The sequence below is a fragment of the Rhinolophus ferrumequinum genome, chromosome 27 (genome assembly GCF_004115265.2).
Source record: "Rhinolophus ferrumequinum isolate MPI-CBG mRhiFer1 chromosome 27, mRhiFer1_v1.p, whole genome shotgun sequence".
Lineage (NCBI taxonomy): Eukaryota > Metazoa > Chordata > Mammalia > Chiroptera > Rhinolophidae > Rhinolophus > Rhinolophus ferrumequinum.
In genome coordinates this window covers 22,528,595-22,551,220 of record NC_046310.1, presented here as the reverse complement: position 1 = coordinate 22,551,220, position 22,626 = coordinate 22,528,595, and the positions used below count along the sequence as shown (strand labels likewise).

General features: G+C 46.8%; 1 protein-coding gene across 4 annotated transcripts in view; it reads right to left on the bottom strand.

The window, feature by feature from the left end:
• GNG4 (G protein subunit gamma 4) overlaps nt 1–22,626 on the bottom strand; it is a 42,662-nt gene that overhangs the window by 6,214 nt on the left and 13,822 nt on the right. For 3 of the 4 annotated variants that reach the window (XM_033099845.1, XM_033099844.1, XM_033099846.1), the window contains exons 2-3: nt 19,500–19,610; nt 13,729–13,837 (exon numbers count right to left, since the gene is read on the bottom strand). In XM_033099845.1, the coding sequence (XP_032955736.1) occupies nt 13,729–13,827 (99 nt within the window). In that variant the 5' untranslated portion in view covers nt 13,828–13,837; nt 19,500–19,610. Of the gene's footprint in view, nt 1–13,728; nt 13,838–19,499; nt 19,611–21,358; nt 21,379–22,626 lie in introns of those variants that run through there. The other variant, XM_033099847.1, reaches the window with a different exon arrangement.

The following is a 22,626-nucleotide window of genomic DNA, read 5'->3' as shown; positions in this document are numbered from 1 at the left end:
ATCTTAAGGAGCCTCACAATGAAAGGTGACCTCCTGACATTCAGCTTGGTGTCCACGTATTCATTAACCTAAACCCGCTCTCAGGTCCAGTGGGAGGGTTTTCTTAATCAGCTCTAGACTGATTGCTATGGTTGAGCGTTTCCTTCAACACATATCCAGTAGGGGTGGCAGACACCGCCAAATCTTGTAAAACATCTGCCATCTTTGGAACATAAAATAAACAGTTCACGTTCAAAGAAAACATTTTATTCTGGTTGGGAATTTAAAACTCCTTACTCTGTAGGCTTTCTCATAAACCGCCAAGTCTGCTTTACCTCAAGTCCTCTGTTAGGAATTGCCCAGAGCTTCTCTGCCTCCTCTCCTCAGTACTGAACTGTGAAGAGTTACAAGACAACAGATGTTGAAAAGAATCGGCAAATATAAAAGAATCGGCAGCCTGGGAACAACTGTGGAATTTTACCATTACATTTCAGAGGAAAAGAGGTGATTAAAACGGCCCAAGTTAGCACATAATCCCAGTAGTTGCACTATAATTACAAGCTCCAATGATGGGAGAAAATGTTGCAATTACTGTAGTCACTTCCCACGACAAGACAACTGACATAATTACTATTCTGGCTGTGACACCCACTGCATTTATCCTTTGCATCTGAAGTGAGCATCTCACACCACTTTCTCAGCAACCCTGGCCTATTGAACAACACTACTTGGAATCGGTTACAAGCTCCCTTGATGTCTGTTCCTCCCTCCACCCCAAGAAAACAAAGCAGGGTTACAGCCGAGGGCACAGCCTCCACGGTGCCATGGTGCCTAGACAAGGCCAAACCTGGTGCTCACACCAATGTATGAAATCATATGCCGGCAACCCCTGTGAAACCCTCAGGACGTTACAGGTCTGGGCTTCACCCCTAAGTTCTGAGCAAATATAACAGGATGAATCCTTGGGGATTTTCTTTTCTTCCTTCTAATGTTGGGAAGTATTTGAGATGAACACACCAGTTCCTAGGGGCAATCTCTAGCTACTTCCACATTCTGATGCCATGGACTGAATGTTTGTGTCCCCCAGTTCCTCTGCTGAAGCCTTCATCTCCAAAGTGATGGTATCTGGAGGTGGGGCCTTTGGGGGTGATTAGGTCATGAGGGTGGCACCCTCATGAATGGCATTAGTGTCCTTATAGAAAGAGACACGAGACACAGGATTGCTCTCTCTGTCCTCGCCATGTGAGGTCACAGCAGGAAGGTGGCCATCTGTAAAGTAGGAAGAGAGCCCTCCCCAGAACCTGACACGCTGACACCGTGATCTCGGACTTCCCAGCCTGCAGAACTGTGAGCAATGAATTTTTGCAGTGCAAGGCACCCAGTGCATGGTGCTGTTACAGCGGCCCAAATGACTGGCATACGGATTCCAGTGGATCCCAGCAACTGCTCTGTATCACTCCAGATCAGTAGAGGCAATTATCAATCGTTGGTTAATGGCCTGTACGGGGAGAGGCTTAGCTCACCCAGTGGGTCCTCGGCCATAGACAGTATCTAGTGGGGCGTAGGTAAGGTTGTACCTGGAGGAAACCAGATGGAAGGGCAGATATGTGTGAATCAATGAGTAATCTAACAGAGTCCCTCTTTGAACTCTAAAGTCAAGTGTCCATAATAGGGGATTCCCTGTTTGATTACACTTTGAGAGGTAAATCTAGGATGCCTGAAAGAGTTTGAATATTCCCAAGTTCACCTACATGAGAGCTGTTATTACATGACCTTCACCACCAGAATAGCAAAGCCCTCACTTACCATGTTTCCCCGAAAATAAGACCAGGTCTTACATTAATTTTTGCTCCAAAAGACGCATTAGGGCTTATGTCCAGGGGATTTCATCCTGAAAAATCATGCTAGGACTTATTTTCCAGTTAGGTCTTATTTTCGGGGAAACATGGTAGCTTGTTCACAGTGATCGACCCAGATCCGTCCTGGGCTTGGACTTAACCAAACCCTTTCAACAGGTTGATACATGTACTATCTGACTCTGACTACCTCTCAGTTTTGATATATCTCAGTTTTCCACAAAGGAAGCCATAATTCAGTCATTTTGCAAGTTCACCAAAATAGTAATTTATTTGGTGATAGAAACTAGTGAGTCACTCAAGAGGTTTCTAGGACACAGTTAGAGGTGAAAGATGAACAAGTAGGTTCCAGCTCTAGAGGGTTCTAGAAAGCCAGTGGCATCTCTAGAGAGGAAGCGTGAAGCTGTGAGTCAGGAAGCGATGTCCTGGCCAAGCTGCCCTCAGCACGAATAAGCTGGGTCACCTGGGCAAGACCAACACTTGGCTGTCATTTCTCACTCCTGTAAATGGGAAGAGCCATCCCTGCTGGTCTGTGGCTAATGGACATTGTTACACACACTGCCTGTCGTTATGTCATTTTTCATTTGGCTGCTTTCTGATAGGGCAGAAAGGATGTTTGAGAAACAGACATGAGTAAGTTTCTCAGAAATGGTCAGGGCGACTGGGAGCCCACAGTGCCCCCAACCAAACACCCCGAAGTGGAAGGGCCCTTCTTGTTCTTTAAACACATCTTCCATCTTCTTGTTCTATGGTCTACTCCTTGATTTAATTCAAGCATTTCTCTCTCTTTTTTTTCTGACACCTGTTCTAGAATTGTTCACTCCCATCTCCCTTTCTTTGACTTTATTTCTATATTTGATAGGAAGTTTATCATCTGAATCATTTAATTTCTAAAGGTCTGGGTGAGAGCTATGAAAATTTCTGGTAGAAGATGAGAAAATGAAAAGAAGGGTTAAACCTAAATTGCTAAAGTGGCAGAAGCTGGAGTGAGGAAGGGTAAGTACAGACATATTGAAAGGCAAATCTGTAAGCACTGCCCGTGGACCTTTGGCTGGGTCAAATGACATAATTTCTATTTATTTTCTTTTAGAAATGTCATTCTTTTGATCTTACTATCATTTATCATCTGCATTACATCCCTTCACCAGATCCTTTTCAATGTCTGCCAGTGACTTATCAGAAAATGATGACCTCCCTGATTTTGCTCTTTTTCAATTTTAACCCCTTGTTATTCAGGTAGCAAATGTTTTCCTTACTTTGTTGATTGGGCAATTTTTACCACATAAAAACATTTTTAAATGCAGCCAAAACTTTCCTTTATGCACTGGATATTGTGATATGGTTGGTCTTTCCAAACTTATACAAATATTTCCCTAGTACTTTCATGGCTTTATTTGTTATATCTAAATCTTTTGACTGAATTGTAGACCCCCAAACTCAGATGTTAAAGCCATCACCTCCAATGTGACTGTATTTGGAGACACGGCCTTGGGAGGGGTAAGGTAAACTGAGGGCATACGGGTGGGGTCCTGATGCCAGAGGGTAGGGTATATTTATAAGAAGAGGAAGAGACACCAGAAAGCTTTCTCTTTGAATGAGCACAGGAAAGACAGTGAGAAGGTGGCTGTCTGTAACTGAAGGAGAGAGACCTCATCAGACAACCCGGTGGGCACCTTTCAGCCTCCAGAACTGTGAGAAAAGAAATTTCTGTTGTTTAAGCCACATAGTCTGTATTCTGTTGTGGCAGCCTGAGCTGACAAATACAATCCATCTGAAATTTATTGGGATAAAATTAGTGTATGTAGCTTTATTTATTTTCCAAAGTGCTAGAAATTTCCAGTAACATTTATTAATAATCTGTTCTCCACTGATTTGAGATGCCATCTGGATCATATTCCAGATTCCCAATACACTTATGTTTAGAGACTACCTATTCTGTCCCACTGATCTGTCTATTCCCAAAGGAGTGTCATAAATCTTTAAATACTATGCTTTTATAATACATTGTAATACCTGGGAAGAAAATTCTACAACTTTTCCTCATTGAACATATATACTCCTTTAAAAAAAAATAAACTTTCTGGTATTCTCACACATTCATTCATCTCATTGAATTTTAGAATAAATTAAAGTTTACTCTCTCCAAAAACAGAAATATAATTTTGATTAGATTTGCACTAAATGTACATATTAATTTAAAGACGGTAGACATTTTTACAGTGTTGATTCTACCTATTCAAGCACATGGCAGCACTGTCTTTTTTTCAAGTCTTCTTTTGTGCCCTTCTATGTTTTGAGTGTTTTTTAAAAATGTATGTCTTACACATTTATATATGGCACTCTCAAAATCATTTTCATTGTTTAAGAAATAGTTTTAAAAGAATACTGAGGCTGACACTTATTCCCAACCATTGCCACCCTTAATTTCATTGCATTATGGTCAAAGAATGTGGTATGAACCATTACTACTTTTTAGAATGTACTGAAGCATTCCATGAATGGTGATTACAGAAAGTGTTCTTGGTAGTTTCTGGATAAACTTATACACACACACACACACACACACACACACACACACACATCTTAGACCAACTTTATTAATTTTATGTATTAATATATGCTTACTTCTCTTTTTTCTAGTTTATCTAACAAGGACTGGGAAAGACATACTCTTACATAATTTGCCCATTTTTCTGACATTTCCTCATATTTTGCATTGTGTATTTTTGATATAATCAGATCATATGGTAAGCTATGTTCAGCTTTGTAAGAAACTGCGAAACTGCTTCTCGAAGTGGCTGTACCATGGTGCATTCCTGCCAGCAATGAGTGAGAGTTCCTGTTGTTCCACATCCTCGTCAGCATTTGATATTGTCAGCTTTCAGGATTTTAGCCATTCTATTAATAATAAATGTGTAGTAGTGTCTCACTGTTGTTTTAATTTGTAATTCGCTAGTGATACATGATGTCAAGCATCTTTTCATATGCTTCTTTACTATCTGTATCTTCTTTGGTATCTGTTCAGATCTTCTGCCCTTCCCCCCTTTTTTAAATAGGGTTGTTTTCTCATTGTTGAGTCTTAAGAATTCTTTGTATATTTTGCATATCAGTCCTTTATTATAATAAATATGAATTTGCAATGATTTTCTCCCAGTCTGTGCCTTGTCTTTTCATCGCCTTAATAGTGTCTTTCACAGAGAAGTCTTTAATTTGAATGAAGTCCAGATCACCAACTTTATCTTTGGTGGATTATGTTTTTGACATTATATCTAAAAACTCATTACCAAACTCAAAATGTCTAGATTCATTGTTTTTTCCCCCACATGTGGATGTCTAGCTGTTCAGCACCATTTGTGGAAAAGACTATTCTTTCTCCATTGTGTTATCTTTGCCCCTCTGTCAAAGATCAGATAACTACATTTATGTGGGTCCACTTCAGGGCTATGTGTTCAGTTCCATTGATGTCTTTGTCTGTTCTTTTGTCAATATTACCCTTTCTTGAATACTTTATAGTAAGTCTTGAAGTCAGGTAGAGTCAGTCTTCCAACAGTGTCTTCTTCAATATTGTGTTGACTATTCTGGGTTTTCTTTTCTTTCTTTTTTTTTTTGTCTCTCCATGTAAACTTAAGAATCAGTTTGTCAATATCAACAAGATAACTTGTTGGGGATTTGATTGGGATTGTGTTGAATCTATAGATCAAGTTGGGAAGAACTGACATCTTACTGATATTGAGTCTTCCTATCCATGAACATGGAATATGTCTTCATTTATTTAGATCTTCTTTGATTTCGTTCATGAGTTTTGTAGTTTTTCTCATATAGATCTTGTATATATTGCATATATCTGGTATATTTTTGCCCACCCTTTTACTTTCAGTCTGAGTCACTTTATTTTAAGTTATTGTCCAATGCAAAATATATTGTTTTTTAAATTAAATCTGAGAGTCTAAATTAGTTGTCCCACTTAGTACTTATTGTCAACACAGATAGATTTGATGTGGCTTCTGCTGTTTTATTTTACCTTTTTAATTTTTACACTCTCTTTTGTTTTCTAGTTTATGGTTTCCTTCCATGAGGAAAACTATTGGTAACATATAATATGCAAGAAACTATTACTAATCAATAAGGAAAAGATAAGTACCACAATAGAAAATTAGGCCAAGGGTAGAAATAGGCAATTCACACAAAAAAGAATTTAACATATGAAGTTAGTTGAAGCACAAGAAGAGTCCATGAAATATATGTTAAAATAATGAGGTAACAACGATAAAAAAATAGTGTGGCATAAAGGTGAAGCGTGAAGTTTCAGGAGCCAGACTCCCTGGTTCCCCATCCCTGTGTTACCACCACCTTCTAGCTGTCCAATTTGGGGCAAGTTACTTAATCTCCACAGGCCTCAGTTTCCTCCTTTGTAAAGCCAGAATGTTAGTAGTACCTGTTACGGAGAACTGTTATGAGAATTGAATTAATTTAATAGAAATTGTTCAGAACATCAGATAGTAAGCACTCAATAAATGTTGTCCATTATTATTACTATTATTATTATCTATGAACTATCAAATTGGTATGGCTTAAAGAATGACATTGGGAAGAATTTGGAGAAACAGACACTTCACATTGCTGATGAAGTACTACTGGTACTACTTTTCATAGGAAAATCTGATAGTGATTCAAACATTTCCGAATATATAGTTTGACCAAACAATTTTCACTCTGTAAGAACAACCAGACATGCACAAATTTTATCAACCAGTGTGCTCGCTGCAGTGCTTTTAAAAAAATAATACTGAAACATTGGAAATGGAAATGTCCAAGGATAGGAGACCCCTTAAATAAATTACTGTACATCAGATGATGGAGAAAAGAGATATTAAAAATGACGTTTTAGGAGAGTACCTACTGACCTGGATATATAATCACAATATACTCTTCAATGGTAAATCAGGTTGTAAAAAGTAATAAATGTACACTATAACCCCAATTTTTTAAAAAGAAAGATATGTAACGAGCTAGATGGAAAAACACTAAAACGTACTGGTTATAGATCATTTAAACCTTCTTCTTTATACTTTTCTATGTTTTCCAAAATTTTCTAAAATTAAAAAGTACCATTTTTATGAACAGAGAGCTAGCATTATTCTCAAAACAAGAATTAAAGCTCCCGGATAAGGGACCTCTACCCTCATAACCTCATTTCGAGCTGCTGGATGTTTGCCTCTTTCTCTGAGAAGACTTAAGTATGCTACACACTCAACATGTGTATCTCACTCATATCCTATGTTTATGGTTTGAAAACAATCTAAATAGAACAAGGAGAGTATATGTAAGCTATATCCTGAAGACTTTTAAATTCCATTTTTGTGACCTTGTATATTCTGTCTAAAATGCTTTTTTTAAAAAAAGTTTATTGGGGTGACAATTGTTAGTGAAATTACATAGATTTCAGGAGTACAATTCTATATTACATCATCTATAAATCCCATTGTGTGTTCACCACCCAGAGTCAGTTCTCCTTCCATCACCATATGTTTGATCCCCCTTACCCTCATCTCCCACCCCCCTCCCCCCTTACCCTCTGGTAACCACTAAACTGTTGCCTGTGTCTATGAGCTTTTGTTTCTCATTTGTTTGTCTTGTTCTTTTGTTGTTTTTGGTTTACATACCACATATCAGTGAAATCATATGGTTCTCTGCTTTTTCTGACTTATTTCGCTTAGCATTATACTCTCAAGATCCATCCATGTTGTCACAAATGGTCCTATTTCATCTTTTCTTACCGCCGAATAGTATTCCATTGTGTATATATACCACAACTTCTTTATCCATTCATCTATCGAAGGACATTTTGGTTCTTTCCATGTCTTGGCAACCATAAACAAAGCTGCAATGAACATTGGAGCACATGTGTCTTTATGTATAAATGTTTTCATATTTTTTGGGTAGATACCCAGGAGAGGGATTGCTGAGTCATATGGAAATTCTATTCGTAATTTTTTGAGGAACCTCCATACTGCCTTCCATAACGGCTGCACCAGTCTGCATTCCCACCAACAGTGTATGAGGGTTCCTTTTTCTCCACAGCCTCTCCAACACTTGTTACTATTTGTCTTGTTGATGATAGCCATTCTGACTGGGGTGAGGTGATATCTCATTGTGGTTTTTATTTGCATTTCTCTGATGATTAGTGATGTTGAGCATTTTTTCATATGTCTATTTGCCATTTGTATATCCTCTTTGGAGAAATGTCTCTTCAGGTCGTCTGCCCATTTTTCAATTGGGTTGTTTGTTTTTTTCGTGTTGAGTTGCATGAGTTCCTTGTATACTTTGGATATTAGCCCTTTATCAGAGGCACTGTTTGCAAAAATCTTCTATTCAGTTGGTTGCCTCTCTAAAATGTTTTTTGATCATGTACGTAGTCTCTTTTTTTTCAAAGCACCAAATTATAAAAACCTCAGTGTCAAAGAGTAAATGGGAATGTTCCTTTTTTTCTTTCTAAAGCTATTTCCCTTTTACAAACTATTTTCTCCAATTTCTTTTTTAACTTTTACGGAGATGGACTGTGAAAACTGTCATTATGTACCATGATTTAATCCCCTTTCTTTTATGCCAGTTCTTTCAGCACTAGTCTCCCTTCTCAATGCCCACTTCCATGCCGTCTCTTAGCATTTTACTTTTAGCACAGTCATCACCTGTCATTCTTCTTTTCCTGCCCTCACTTTTTAGTAGTCTATAGAACACAGGCTGATACAGACCTATCAGTCAACACTCAGCAAATAAAGCTCAGGTTGACACAATCTCAGCCTACCGGCAGCCCTCTTGGGGACTGTTAGCACCCCACAAATGTTGGAGTGGTCCACTATAGGCCATTGGGCAAACAAGAGAGACTGGCCATAATGTTGCTTGGCCAATTTTCCCTGGCAAGTCTGTCAGCTGTTTCCTGGTCCCTGGCTGGGAGCTACTGGTTGGCTCAAGGTTGTCCGTCTACCTCCAGAGCTCACACGGGATTGGCCCAATGCCAGCAATTCCCCTTTCCTCTGGGACAGAAGAATCAGGCACCCTGGGGTGTCACATGGAGAGGCAGCGCCCAAGCCTGCTGGGGGCCTGTGTCCTGGCCCGCTGACCTCTGTGCCTCCCCGTGGGACAGACAACACATCTCTGCAGCTGAACTCCCGCCTGGCTGCGCAGGCTGGCTCCGAGACCATCTCTTCCCCGCGAATGCCTCCTGTGCTTTGCTCAGCTTGTATCTGCCATGATTGCTCGACAAATTCTCCCCATTCGGAGGTGCACATCACAAATGCACTTTTCTGACAGACTTTTATATTGCTTGAGTCTCTAATGAATGAGAAAAAGAATAAGACCATGGGTCTTCTTTCCCTGAGGACCAAAACAGCTTCCGAAACAGTCATCTTTTATGTGCTCTGTTTCCTTTTTAGGATCCTGTGCATTATTTTACAAGCTTTTTGCTTTTGGGGAGGTCGTACAGGTTCTATGTTGAATCTTTCTTGTGCTTATGATAATGTTTGCTACTTCTAGCAGCTGATATAGGTTCTTCAAGAGGAGCACCCACCTTTGTCAGGAAACGCTCTGGTGGGCTTCTAGGCAGGATGGAGAACAGTCCGGTGGGTGCTGGGGGAGCAGGTGGGTCCTTGGGGAGAGGTCTGAGTGGGGGAAGGTGCTCACAAACAGTAAATGAATGAAAGTGGGGGGGGCAAGAAGGGAAGGGCGCGGAGGTTGTGCGTGGAGGATCTCTGAACCCGCCTGTGTGTGGGCTGAGGGCTGGCTGTGGGCCATGTGGTGCAGGGCCTCCCTTCCTTCTACGTCCCCAGCAAAATCTGGAATGAGTACACATTGGCACTAGTGCTTTTGTGCAAATGGTGTTTTGGGGGGACAAACAGGACCTCAGGATGACAGTGGGTATTTCGGCTACATTTTTCCTCCACGAACTGCCCAAACTCTCGGAGTTCACACTATTGCTTTTCATTACTTTTGCAACCTCCCCCCAAAACAACTTAACGCAGTTATTTCCCTTCTCCTCCTGTTAACAGACTTCTCCTTGATTCTCATGAGCTGCAAAAGCCATCCTTTCCTCTTTCCCTCCCTCCTTCCCTTCCCGTTAGGCACTCTGCCAAGCACCATAAACTGCAAAGCATGGAGCTGGAGTCAGAGCCAGGCTCTGCAGTTGGCCACACACCATGCCAGCCATGGCTCCTTTCTGGTTTCATGACGGTACATGCCCTCGCTGGGCTGTCCTCCACGTCTCCAACAGTTGTGCTTCCGCCTGAAAGATAGCTCTGTGGGACTCGTAATTGCGATGATTTCTTTCGTGGAGCCTCCAGCTGTTTCCCCTGTAGCCTGTTCTTCCCTATCTCTAGGGCCCAGAGCAAGCTCATGTTGCCTGCCTGCATTCTCCCCACGCCATCAGCCTGGCCTCCCTTCAGCGGGACCTGGCATTCCTGGCACAGTTTGTGTGATTTCAGGGAAGCCCACCAACTGCTCCTCTTCTCCTTCATGTGCTTCCCTCTATCTCCCTTTTTCCTTCTTCCTCCCCTGCAGTGACCTCTCACCCACCTAGAAAGCCCACTTCTCTCCCTGATGGACCTCAAGGTCCTTAACAAGGTCAATGTGGAGTGTCCCTGATGGCTTCCCCTTCTTTCCACATACTGATTTTATTGTCTGGATAACTGATATCAATACACATCTTTTTTGCCAAGAGTTGCACCAAGTAGATTTTCCACCAAAGCCACACTGATCCCTGAAGCCAGGGGTGTCTAGTGCCTCACACCATGTGTGAGCTTCACACCTGTCACAACAAACAGATGGAAACTAACCAGGGGTGGTGAGGACGTGGAGAAATGGCCCCCTGTGCACTGCTGGACAGAAAGCAAAATGCTGCGGCCACTATGGAAACCAGTCTGGAGATTCCTCAAAAAGCTGAACACAGAATGACTGCATGATCCAGCGACTCCACCTCGGGGAGTCCACCCAAAAGAAGTGGAAGTTGGGACTCAAGCACTTGCACACCCATGTTCACGGTACATTATTCACAAAAGGTGGAAACAACCCAAATGTCCACCAACGGATGAATGGATACAGAAAATGTAGTACGTACAGACAACGGAATACTATTCAGCCATAAGATGGAATGAAATTCTGACACATGCTGCAATGTGGATGAAACTTGGCTAGTGAAATAAGCCAGATGCAAAAAGACAAACACTGTATATTCCACTTATATCAACGAGGCACCTAGAATAGGCAAATTCATAGAGACAGGAAGTAGAACAGAGGGCTGAGGAGGGGTATTGGGAGTCCGTGTTTAATGAGTAGATGTTGTTTGGAATACTGGAAACGTTCCAGGGACAGATGGTGGTGATGGCTACATTATATTGGGAATTTGGGAATGTACTTAATGCTACTGAATTGTATACTTAAAAATGGTTCAACTAGTAAAGTATGTTATGTGTATTTTATCACAATTACAAAAAATAAGTAAGTGTCCATGGTTGTGTGAGCAAGGAAAAAAAATGACGAAACGTGTGTAACTGCGGCTGTGGCAGGACACGGCTCTCCAGGGCCACCCCTCGCCTCAGGCAGCCCTGCATCGTCTCTTCCACAACAAAAACGCTGCCAATTCTGACCCAAACTGGACACGGCGTCACTGGCCCGCCCCCTGGAATCACCAGTCTCCAGGTGCCTCCGGGAGGCCCTCTCAGGGAGCTTGTAGCCAAATTTTCAGAACAGTCACCGCTGGAACTGTCTGTTCCTCTGAACACCATGTGAGTAACAGACTGAGTGGCTTAGGATTTCTCATCTTTCTTTGCGCATGTGCCGTTAGTGACTCTTGGAGCGCCCTTTCTGTAGGGAATCTGGTCCCCACAATGACTGTCACAGGTGAGGATGTTATTACAGAATTTATCTTCCTTGCCAAAGTAGAACCCCCGGCATGGCAACTATCCTGTTGCTGCAGCCGGTACCCGCTGTCCTTCTGGTCCTCTGGACAGTCGGGGGGGTTCTAACTTCCCTCTCCCCAGGGTCCCCCACATTTAGCCTCTAGGTTCTGCTAAATTCCCTGGTGCATTTTCCTGTCCAGCCCCACCTTTGCTCTCTGCTCCACACCACACCTCCTTGCCTCTCCCAATTACTTCTGCAGCTTCAAATGCCTCCTGGCCTGACTCTACCTACTGCTGACAGGTGAGTTAACCTCATGGCCTAAGCTGCACAGCCAGTCGTTTTCTGGTCTGTACCTGTGTACACGGCAACCCCCAGGTGTCCACAGCCGCCTTCCCAGCAAACCCGCCTCTCTTCTATGCAGTCCAAGTTCTCGACATGAGCCGTGATCGGTTCACAGCAGCCTTCCGTTTCCTCCCGTGTCACCTGGGCACCAGCTCACAGCTCAACCCCAGGGAGTCTGTTCTAGCACTGTGGCAGCTGCATTGATTCGTGTTTCCACCCAGGACCATCCAGGTGCAGGGATGTTTATGAAAAGAGTGCATCTCACCACAAGCGTGGTCCTCTCGGCAGGTGTCTGTCCAGTCTGTGAGCCACTGCAGTCCTCACTCTCACTTCTAAGTCCCTCTCGCCCTTTTTGGAATCACTTAGTTTCTTGCTCCCTCCTCTCCCCTAGAGAACAAGGACTGCTGTCTGATTGATAGTTGGTTCAGTGCCCGCAGGATGCAGAGGCTCTGGTAACACAGGTCCACTGGTACAAAACGCACCCGCGCTACCCCTTCCCTGACTTCTCGGTCATGTCACTTTCCGTGCACGTTCCTGCTTCCTGGCATAGTGCACACGCAGGGGACGGGAGTGACTATCCTATGGCCACAGGAACGGGGCTCTCCAGCCGTCACTCAAGCATGAGGGGAGGTCTCGGTGACAGGAGCCTAGGGGAGGGACTGCTCGCTCTGCCAATGAAGGCCTACTCAGATTCTGTCTTTTTCGAATCCCAGATTCCTGGGCAAGCCCCTCGGTTTTGTGTCCCTTGCCAAAGTAGAACCCCCGGCATGGCAACTATCCTGTTGCTGCAGCCGGTACCCGCTGTCCTTCTGGTCCTCTGGACAGTCGGGGGGGTTCTAACTTCCCTCTCCCCAGGGTCCCCCACATTTAGCCTCTAGGTTCTGCTAAATTCCCTGGTGCATTTTCCTGTCCAGCCCCACCTTTGCTCTCTGCTCCACACCACACCTCCTTGCCTCTCCCAATTACTTCTGCAGCTTCAAATGCCTCCTGGCCTGACTCTACCTACTGCTGACAGGTGAGTTAACCTCATGGCCTAAGCTGCACAGCCAGTCGTTTTCTGGTCTGTACCTGTGTACAGATCACAGACACAGGGGACTCAGGTTTCCTGGCGTTAGCTTCCCGACAGGGCTCCAACCCTTTTACAGAAAATGAACCTAAACAGCATTTCAGAGCTTCCTGCTCGCTTAAGTGGCATCTGGAGAGAAAGCGGCTTCATCTCACTTCAGCTCTCCCAGCACGAAGGGATACAAACACGGAGCATGGCTCAGGGCTTCACTCCCAACCGTGCCCGTCGCAATATCCAGTGTGGTCTAACCTGTGAGTCACTGGATCAGGCAGGAAAACTATGACTGACCTCACGGTTACACTCCCCTTCTCGCTTATTGGCATGACAACGCAGCTAAATAGAGCTGTGATGACCAGGAGTCTATTTCTGGAGACTCCTCACGGAATTCACGCACACTGTGGATTCTGCATTATTTGGGTCCGCGGGCACACTCAGAATGCTGAAGCCAACACTCGTTTGCAAATGTTACAGCCGCCAAAGTTGGCTGGATGCTCTGCTGTGTGTTACACTAACTCCCCCACAGCTGCCTTGGAAACGGGAGGACTGCTCTGGGCGGGGTTTGGGGCGGGGGTCAGGCCGCCTGGTGGTGCTTACCTTCACCCGGTCCATGCAGGCTTCCATCTTCAGCTGCTCCACTGCCTTCCTGGCCTGGGAGATGCTGCTGGTGCTGCTGCTGGGCACGCCTTCCTTCATCCTGCGGCCCCTGCAACGACCGAGGCCAAAGGGTTGCAGGGGCTACTGCTCCGAAGGTGAGGCACAGCCCTGCTGGGCTCTCCCCTTCCCACCCCCTTCTCTGTCCTGCCAGAGCGAGTGGTGAGCACACTCTCCTGGGAGAAGAGAAAGGAGTGCTCACTACAGCCCATGCTTTCGCCTGGAAAGACTTTCTCAGCCCGGGGAGAGGGCGTAGAAGGTCAGAGATGGTCCCAGAGTTCTGTCACTTCCCCCACGACCGGAAGTCATACCTTGTCATTTGGACAGTGCTTTGTTAGTGACAAGTCATTTTCCAACACATTTGCCCATTCATTCCTCTAGCAGCTCATGAAGTTGGCAAAACATATTAAGTTCTTTTTTGTAAGAAAAGTACAAAACTCAGAAAAATTAAGCAGCCATGATAGGTCCCACAGACAAAATTCGTGCACCCAGAACACAAACTCAGAGCCTGAAAGCCAAGTTCAGGGTCTCATGTGTCCTCGCCCGGTCAGCTGCAGCACTCAGCACATGATTCCCACGAATAAAAGTGCTTTACTACTAATTTAAAATTTGCTGTCATCCCCAAAGTTTCCATACTTTGTGTTGGGAGTTTCTCTTTAAACAACAGCATACACACACACACACACACCCTAAGCACAGATTTGCTTTTCTAGAAGAGGGAAGAACTTCTCCCTGACAAGACATGTAATGACACCTGAGGAAGAAAACACCAGTGTGCTGATAACTCTCCACAGGAAGGCGGATGCCACAGACTAGTTACCCCATCTAACAGGAAACTGCTCGGAGGAGGCCTGGTCACCCACGCCTGAAAGCTGGGGACGGGTCACACAGGTGACAGTGGCTTCAGACAGTGCGCTGGGAGGCTCGGTGTGTAGGTCACACTGGGTTTTTCCCACACACGCCAACTCTCTGGCCCAGACGAGGCATGATAATGGCAGCTTCATTTGTCCACAGGCAATTTTTAAAAAAATAAAAGTTTCTTGTTATAAGACACAGATCAGTCACCTAAGTCAGAGTTTAACAGGTGCGTGTTCCCATCTTGGCTGGGGACTTTTACTCAACAGGAGAGAAGGAGAACCATGAGGAACGGGGGGTTTTGAAACCTGGGGGAGCAGCCACCCACCCCCCAACAATATAGAGATGTGCATGTGTGTCCAGGTGTGTGCGTCTCTGTGTGTGCCCATGTGCCTGCGGGGCACACTCTGTGCCAGTCTGCATGTGTGGTTGTCCCTCTGGGAGGGTGTCCCTGTGTCCATGCAAAACGAGGGAGGAGGCACGATCTCGTTCCCAACCCTCCCCAGCCTGATGCGAGTGAAAAAGAACTCTAAAATCATTGCCCTAAGACCCCGCCCCTCCCCTCCCATTGCAAATCCCACCCTTCTTCTCTCCCCTGTCATTGACTTTGGGCTTCAGGAGTTGGGGAGGCTGGAGGTTGGCTGAGAAGGGAGGCGAGTCCAGGATCAGCAGGAGAGAGGAAGAGACACAGGGGAAGGGCGCAGGAGGGGTCAGGGGCTTTGCCCTGTGGGAAGATGTGTGTGTGTGCGTGTGTGTGTGCGTGTGTGTGGGAGTGAGTTGTGGGTGTGTGTGTGTGACAGCGTGAGAGAATGGCAATCAGTGAGTGTGGGTGTATGTGTGTGACAATGTGAGTGTGGGTGTGAGTCAATGCAGGTATGAGTGTGTGTATGAGCGTGTGACAGTGTGGGTACGGGTGTGAGTATGTATGGGTGTGTGAGTGTGAGTGTGTGAGTGTGTGTGAGTGTGTGTGTGAGTGTGTGTGTATGAGTGCGTGTGGGAGTGAATTGTGGGTCTGTGTAACAGCGTGAGAGAATGGTAATCAGTGAGTGGTTGTATTTGTGTGACAATGTGAGTGCGGGTATGAGTGTGTGTGTGAGCGTGTGACAGTGTGGGTATGGGTGAGTGTGAGTATTATGGGTGAGTGTGAGTGTGTGTGTGTGTGTGTGTGTGTAGAAAACATTACCAGCACAACCAGACTGTCGTCAGACCCCCGGCCCTGTGGGATGGCTGCTTCTAAAACACCCTGATCTGGACTCAGCTATTTCCTCCCTTTGCCCAGCTGAGAAGGAGGGTCGTTTCCCACACGACACGCCCCACTCCAGCACAGGGAGCACTGGATGGATGCTTCAGATGGGAGGGAGATCCCGCTGAGCTGTGTTTTCCTTTCTGTGTGTGTTTGGGGGGGTGGAGCCCCAGCACCTGGGAGTAAGACTCACTGCCCCTCCCTTCCTGTGAGCCCCTCCGTCCCCTCACGCCCACCACCTGTGTCCCCTCCAGACCACTCGGTCCACCGCGAGAAGGGCTGTGCTCCTGGGCTCCGGCACTGCGCTCTGATGCCAGGTAGCCTTGGACCCTTCCTCTCTCACTTCCTCTTCTTCAGCCTCGAAGCACCCACCCACCCACGGCTGTCTCCTCAGTCACAGCTGCTCCCAGCACCAGTCACCTGCACAGGCAGCCTGGATGACACACCCAGCTCTGCCATCGTGCTCTTCCAAGGCCTGTCCTCTTTCCTCTGTCGCTAAAATCCGACCCCGGATCCTCCAAATGCATCCCCCTCCAGTCACACGGAAGGGCAGCTGCTCAGCACAGCTGGGGAACCCCCATGCTGGGGCTGGTGCCATTACACAGTCACCATCCAGCCTCCGCGGGTCCTCAGAGTGCCCAGGCAATCTGTCCCCATCCACAGTCACCCTTTCCCTCCTGGCCGGTTGGTTCAGTCTTCAGCCTCCACCATTTCCTCAGCACCTGTCATGTCATCCTGAGTGGATGACCTCACTTCCACTGAACAGACCAAAGGCCACTCAGGCGGAACCTCCTCCACTCCCTCCCTACCCCTAGGTCCCCCGTATGCACTGCGAACTCGCTGCCACTCAGCGCAGTGGTCGCTCCTCGCACTGCGGCTACCCTTAGCTGCTCCGACCCGCTGTCCCAGCCAGAAGGGCCACCTGCTGCTCCAGGGGCTGAAATGCCACACTGTCACCTTCCCGCCTGCCTTGCAGGGGGACCAGAGCGTGTGAGCTTGTCCTCATCAATGGGACACGTGGGAAGTCTGCAGGGGCCTTGTAGGAAAGGTCTTTCTTCCTAGTGGAGGCACGAGAGGAGAGATCCCCATCTTTGGCTGCCTGCCTGAGTCTTGTCATACTGACCACTGGGGACTGACCCAGGGCAAAGTCAGGACACTCCCAGAGAGACCTCCAGGATTCCTGAGTGGGGTGTGTCCCAGATGGCCCACTTCTGACCCTCGACCCGGAAAGCATATGTGCCTCAGGCTCAGGCCGCATGTGGGGGCCACTGGTCACGTGCAGCTGGAAGCACCCCCTCATCGCAGGCTCATGCCTCACGTGGGCGGACCCGACCCCTCGGCAGCTCTGCCCCACCTCTCACCCCACGTTCCCATGACGTCGTGCATCTGGTGTCTCCTCCTCAGCACGTGGCAGATATTTCTGTTTTCTTCATCACCTGAAAGCACCACCTCCACTACCAGAAAGCCCTCCCGCTGGCATTTCCCACCCTCGCTCAGGAAGGAGGTGGAGAGATAAGTACAGATACCTGAGAAACTACACACAGAGACACTGAAAGTATGGATGGAGGGCACTTTCCGGTCGATCGAGGGGATAAGAACCTGCCCTGACTCACTGAGCCCCTGCTCGCTGCTCCTCGGGGTGCCGGCACCCCATTTCCAGGTTGCCACCAGTGACCCACATGCTGTGTCACGTGTGTCACGTGTGCATGTTCACACTCTCCTTCTCGCTGAGGTTCCTCACAGCACATGGACCAGGACGCAGCCTGTGACCCCACAGACGTGGGAATTTATCTGCATTTCACAACCTCTGAAGTGACCGTGGCCCATATCAGAGGTGGAGAAATCACTGTTTCTACTTCACTGTCCCCTCGAGGTGCCAACTCACCTTGCATGGCACCATGTACCCGAGGGACTCCGGAAACCAGTCCTCTTTGAATTTTCTTGGGTGTGTAAAACCCCGGGGATCTTGATGAAATGCAGGTGCTGATTGAGTGGGTCGGGGAATGGCCCAAGAGCTGGCATTTCTAACAGGTCCCTGCTGCTCTGTGGGCCGATCTCTGGGTAGCCAGGCTCTGAATGACTGAACATAACTACTGGGAGGGAACCTCTGGGTCTGGGTCCAGTCCCTTTATGTTTCAAATAAGGAAATATGTTGAGGGAGGGTCAGTGACTGAATCCCACCAGATTCTCTAGTGGGAGTGAAGGCAGCACTTTCCCTGCTGCTGCTCCCCTTGCCCGCCATCACTCCCCACCCCCCCCACCCACTGGGGTCTTGGGGGGGCAGAGATATAGGATTTTACCCCACACACTTGTCTACCCTGCCTTCCCAGGACAGACTCATGCCTCAAGCGATCTTAACCTTATGTGACTTGGACTGAGGTGGCAGGGAGGGCCCCTGTCCCCCTCCCCAGGCAAGGTAACCCAGGGAGATAGCTGGTACTGGAGGAAGAAATGGATTTGGCCAAAGACAACCACGTCTTTTACAGATGTGACCCTACGGGAAGGTTCCTGAGCCCGCCCTCCCCCACCTGGCCAGGCACTTCTGGTCCCACTTGAATAACATCTCTGCCCTTTGGAGACCATCCAGACACCACACTTCTACGTGACCAATGACTGTCTCTCTCCATACGCATATATGTGTATGTACATCCCACCTTGACCCAAGGAAAAAAAGGAAAGTGTGGAGAGAGTGGAGATGGAATGAAATGAAACGTGCACCTTGGCTACCAGTGGGCCACAAACCTGATTCTCGGCTTTGGAGAAGACGAGGCAGAAGGGAAATGAGACAACTGCCCGGGGCCGGGCTCTGTCACCCTGTGGTCGGATAGCCGCTCCTGGCATGCAGGAGCGCTCACAGACAGACAGGGTTCAGGGCAGGTTCTGACGGGGGGTGGGGGTGGGGGGCTGCACCTTGCGGTGTATAACTCAGTAAACAGTTGGGTGTGGGCTTGCAAGGTGGGCCAACCCCAGTGCTGCTGATCTGACGTGACTGGGGACAGTGTTAGCATTTCTGGACCAGTGGATGTCACTGTGCCTTTCCGGCCGTCCTCCCCAACATGACCTCTCTCCACGAGCTGTCGGTAAGTACCAGCTGGCAGCATGCCAGTCTGTCCCCCTGAGAGACAAGCAACTGCCGATGAGCACAGACCCCCGGCCTGAGGGACCACCCAGCTCAGACTGCAGGGCGAGGGGCGTGGGGGTATCGGTCGGCCTCGCGTTTGTCACAGCGACACAGAGCTTGCCTGAGGGACATCTCTTTTCTTGGGGGGGGGCGGGGGGCCCATACAGCTTGGTTTCCCAGCCAAAACCCTGCACCATGGAGATGGCTTGGACCCCCTCCCTGCTCCCCCAAGAGGGGCCACAGCTACTCATATGGGTATAACGGGAGGTGGTAGGTGATTTGTGCAATAAGCTTCATAAAAGTCCCACATCTGCCATGGAGGGTGGGAGGGGGCAGGACGATGACAACTGCTGAAGAAAGTGATGGTGTGAGGACCTGGCCACACAGGGAGGGTCCTGACAAGCCAGCGTCACCCCAGGCCCACACCTCACTGCTGGCAAAGACCTCTGCTCTCCAGAGAGAACTGCTCTAGGGCAGGATTTGTCACTTCCTTACCTGCTGAGAGGAGGCACGGTGACAGGCCTGGGCAGGGGACAGGCTAGCGACAGCAGCAGCTGGCAGCCGTCCGACGAGAGGCTGGTTCAGGGCTCCTGCTTTGAGGCTCACCTGAAATCACAAGCAGAGATGAGTGGGCAGATGCAGCAGAAGCCAGGTGGCCCCCAGATGGCCCCGCTCCCACAGTGCCGTCTCCATGCTCAGCAGCTGTCTCTGGAAGCCTGGGGGCTCTTGCATCAAAGCAAGAGAAGTGAGTTAAAGGCAGAAAGGAAAGACCCTGACATGACACAGAGCAGAACGGGGACATCTCGCCACAGGCCACGCCGGGCCTCACCTGACAGGTCTCCCCACACCTGCACACCGCCCCCTATTCACAGTCCCAATTTTTTTTAAATGGATGATTTTGTTCCAAAGTATCAGGATTTTACTTTTCATTGCACTTGCACGCTAGAGAGACAAAGAGAAAGGAAGAAAGAGAGAGAGAGAGAGAGAGAGAGGGAGGGAGAGGGGGAGAGAGAGAGGTGATATGGAGGGATATGATATGTAAAGGATATGGAGAGATGTGTGAAGTGCATGTGTGGGTGAAAGTGTGTAAACTTATTTCACATTTCATTTGCTTCCTATGAGATTTTCAGGAGTAAGACAGATCAAATATGGTTTGTTGTCTTTGGCTCCATCGCGATTACCTCTCACCTTTAGCAACCTGTTATTTGTCTTGGTCAAGAGTGCAATTTACAAACAGGCTCCTGAACACCAGAAGAAGAGGACTGTTGGTAATTTGCAGCTCTTGGGAAAATCTGTAAGATACAGACGACTTCAAGGCAGTTCTCAAGAGGAACCAGAGCTGAGGGTGAAGCAGACTGCCTGAGTTTCTTGTTAGGTGCCTAGAACTTTCCATTGTCATGCTTTTGCTTCCACTATTTCATTTCTTCACCACACCCCCACCCCTTCCTGCTAAAAGCCACTTCCACTCATCTTCAGGCAGCATTTAGATGGTATTACCCTCTTAAAAAAGCTTGCTTGAGATGGCCACTCCCGTTTCTATGACGTTGCTAGGTTTCTCAGGTCCTCATAGCACCAGACCTTGTAATCTTGTATTCAAAGAACTGCGAATGTGTCTTTTCTTCCTTTCCAGACTGCCAGCTTTTTTGAGGGCAGATGTCTGTTACATTCATTTTTATACACTCAGGGCCTCCAGCAAAGGGGTTTACACTCAGTTGATATTTAATTAACTGAATCGAAAGCAAAACAACAAACAAACAAGCAAAGAAAAAACCCAGCACCAACTCCTTTCTTTGAGTCAATGCCACAGGGGCAGAATGACGACGGCCTCTACAGAGGTTCAGACATCATCAGCTGTGAAGGTTCCAGGTCTCAATAATTCTTTTGAAGGGCATGTTGATTTCCAAGCGATATCAACCTAGTTCTATGTGCTCACTATAAAGATCCAAACTCCACAGGAAAATATAAAGTAAAAAGTCCCTGTAAGTTCATTATTTCAGTAAGATAATCAAGATTCCTGTTTAGAGTCTTTCTGACTTCATTCCATGAAAAAAATAATACCTAGCAGCTCCACTATTATGACCACTTTAAAAATCAATTTTAGTGCAGGAATTTGAGACCATTCGAAGGCTAGAGTAGAATGGGATAACGGGACTCTTTGTTTGGCTCCTTTTGGGTAGTGACAACCACATCTGCAAAAATCCATGGAGTTGTCAGGCTGGGGTGGACCTCAAAACTTCCTGTTGGAGCAGGTTTCAGTATCCTTGCAACAGCCTGGCCAAATGGCCATTCAGGCCTTCACCCCAATACGCGCCTAACAAGACGTGTGGACAAAGGGACAGTCAGACGACACCCACCCAGTAGTGGTGTCCGGCAGCAGTGGAGGCTGTGCAGAGGTCATGGAGAACCCCATGTCACATGGTTCCCCAGTCCCAGCCTCCAGAGCCATCTTGATCCTGCCTTGGAGCCAACCTCCTCCAGCACCTGTTCATTCTGTGAACTTCCAATGACTTTACAAGAAATCTTCCTTCTGCTGAAGACTCCAGAGCTGGTTTCCGTTTCTTGGAATAGACAAGAAGTTTTCTGAAACTAGGACTCGGTGGTTGACAGCTGCGTTAAGTCCCCTGTGCACATCTGTATAACACTGCTCTGGCTACTATTCACTGGTTCTTCCCCCAGGCCACCAGGGTGTGGCTGTGACCTGCTCTCTGCATGGCTGTGTGGCCAAGAGACGGTGTCTGGACAGCTAAGGCCCACACTGCATGGAAACAGCAAAGGACAAAATGCATGCTATGTTTTTCATAAGTAGCTGCTATGACCTAATAACCTAGTCACTATTTTTCCCCATATGCTCCTGAGCAAACAAGATGAGTAGATTTCCAGCCTGCTTTTTATTATAGAATACGCCAGACATAACACTATTTAGAGAATAATACCACCAACACCTGGTCTATGTACCACCCACATTATGACATAAAGAATATATGGTGAAGTGCCCTAGATACCTCTCCAAAATTGCGTGTCCACCCTCTATCCCATAATCATGCTTCTGAATTTGGTTTATTATTCCTACATATCTTTATTGTTTCTAAAACATGTATGTATCTCTAAACAATAGATTTTCCTATTTAAAGCATTTGTAAATGGGCTAGGACTGTTTTCTGAGGTTTCTGCAGCTTACTGCTGTAATGCCCACTGTATACCTTCTCCCTGTATTTATCCGTTCTCCTTGGTGCAGACCTAGTTATTTCCCATATTTTATCATTTTGTGCAATAATGTTATGAACATATCCTTGAGCAAGAATTCCTCTAGGATTCCTGCTAGGAGTAGAATTGGTTGGTATAGATTACACACATCTCCACTTGTCCCCTTCCCTTTCTTTTTAAATAGGACAGCAGTGAGCTATTTGAAGACTCCATCCATCATAACTTCCCTTAAACCAAACACAAGCTCATGAAAGAGGCTGCTACCCTTTATTCAAGAAATATAAGAATTCTCTCTGTTTCAGAAAGACCCTCACATCACAGTACCTTAAAGCTGTCAGATACACACCATCAAAGTACCTAAGTACTTGAACTTCACCGTGGAGGACAGCAGGCTGCTGCTGCAGTGTCACCACACAGC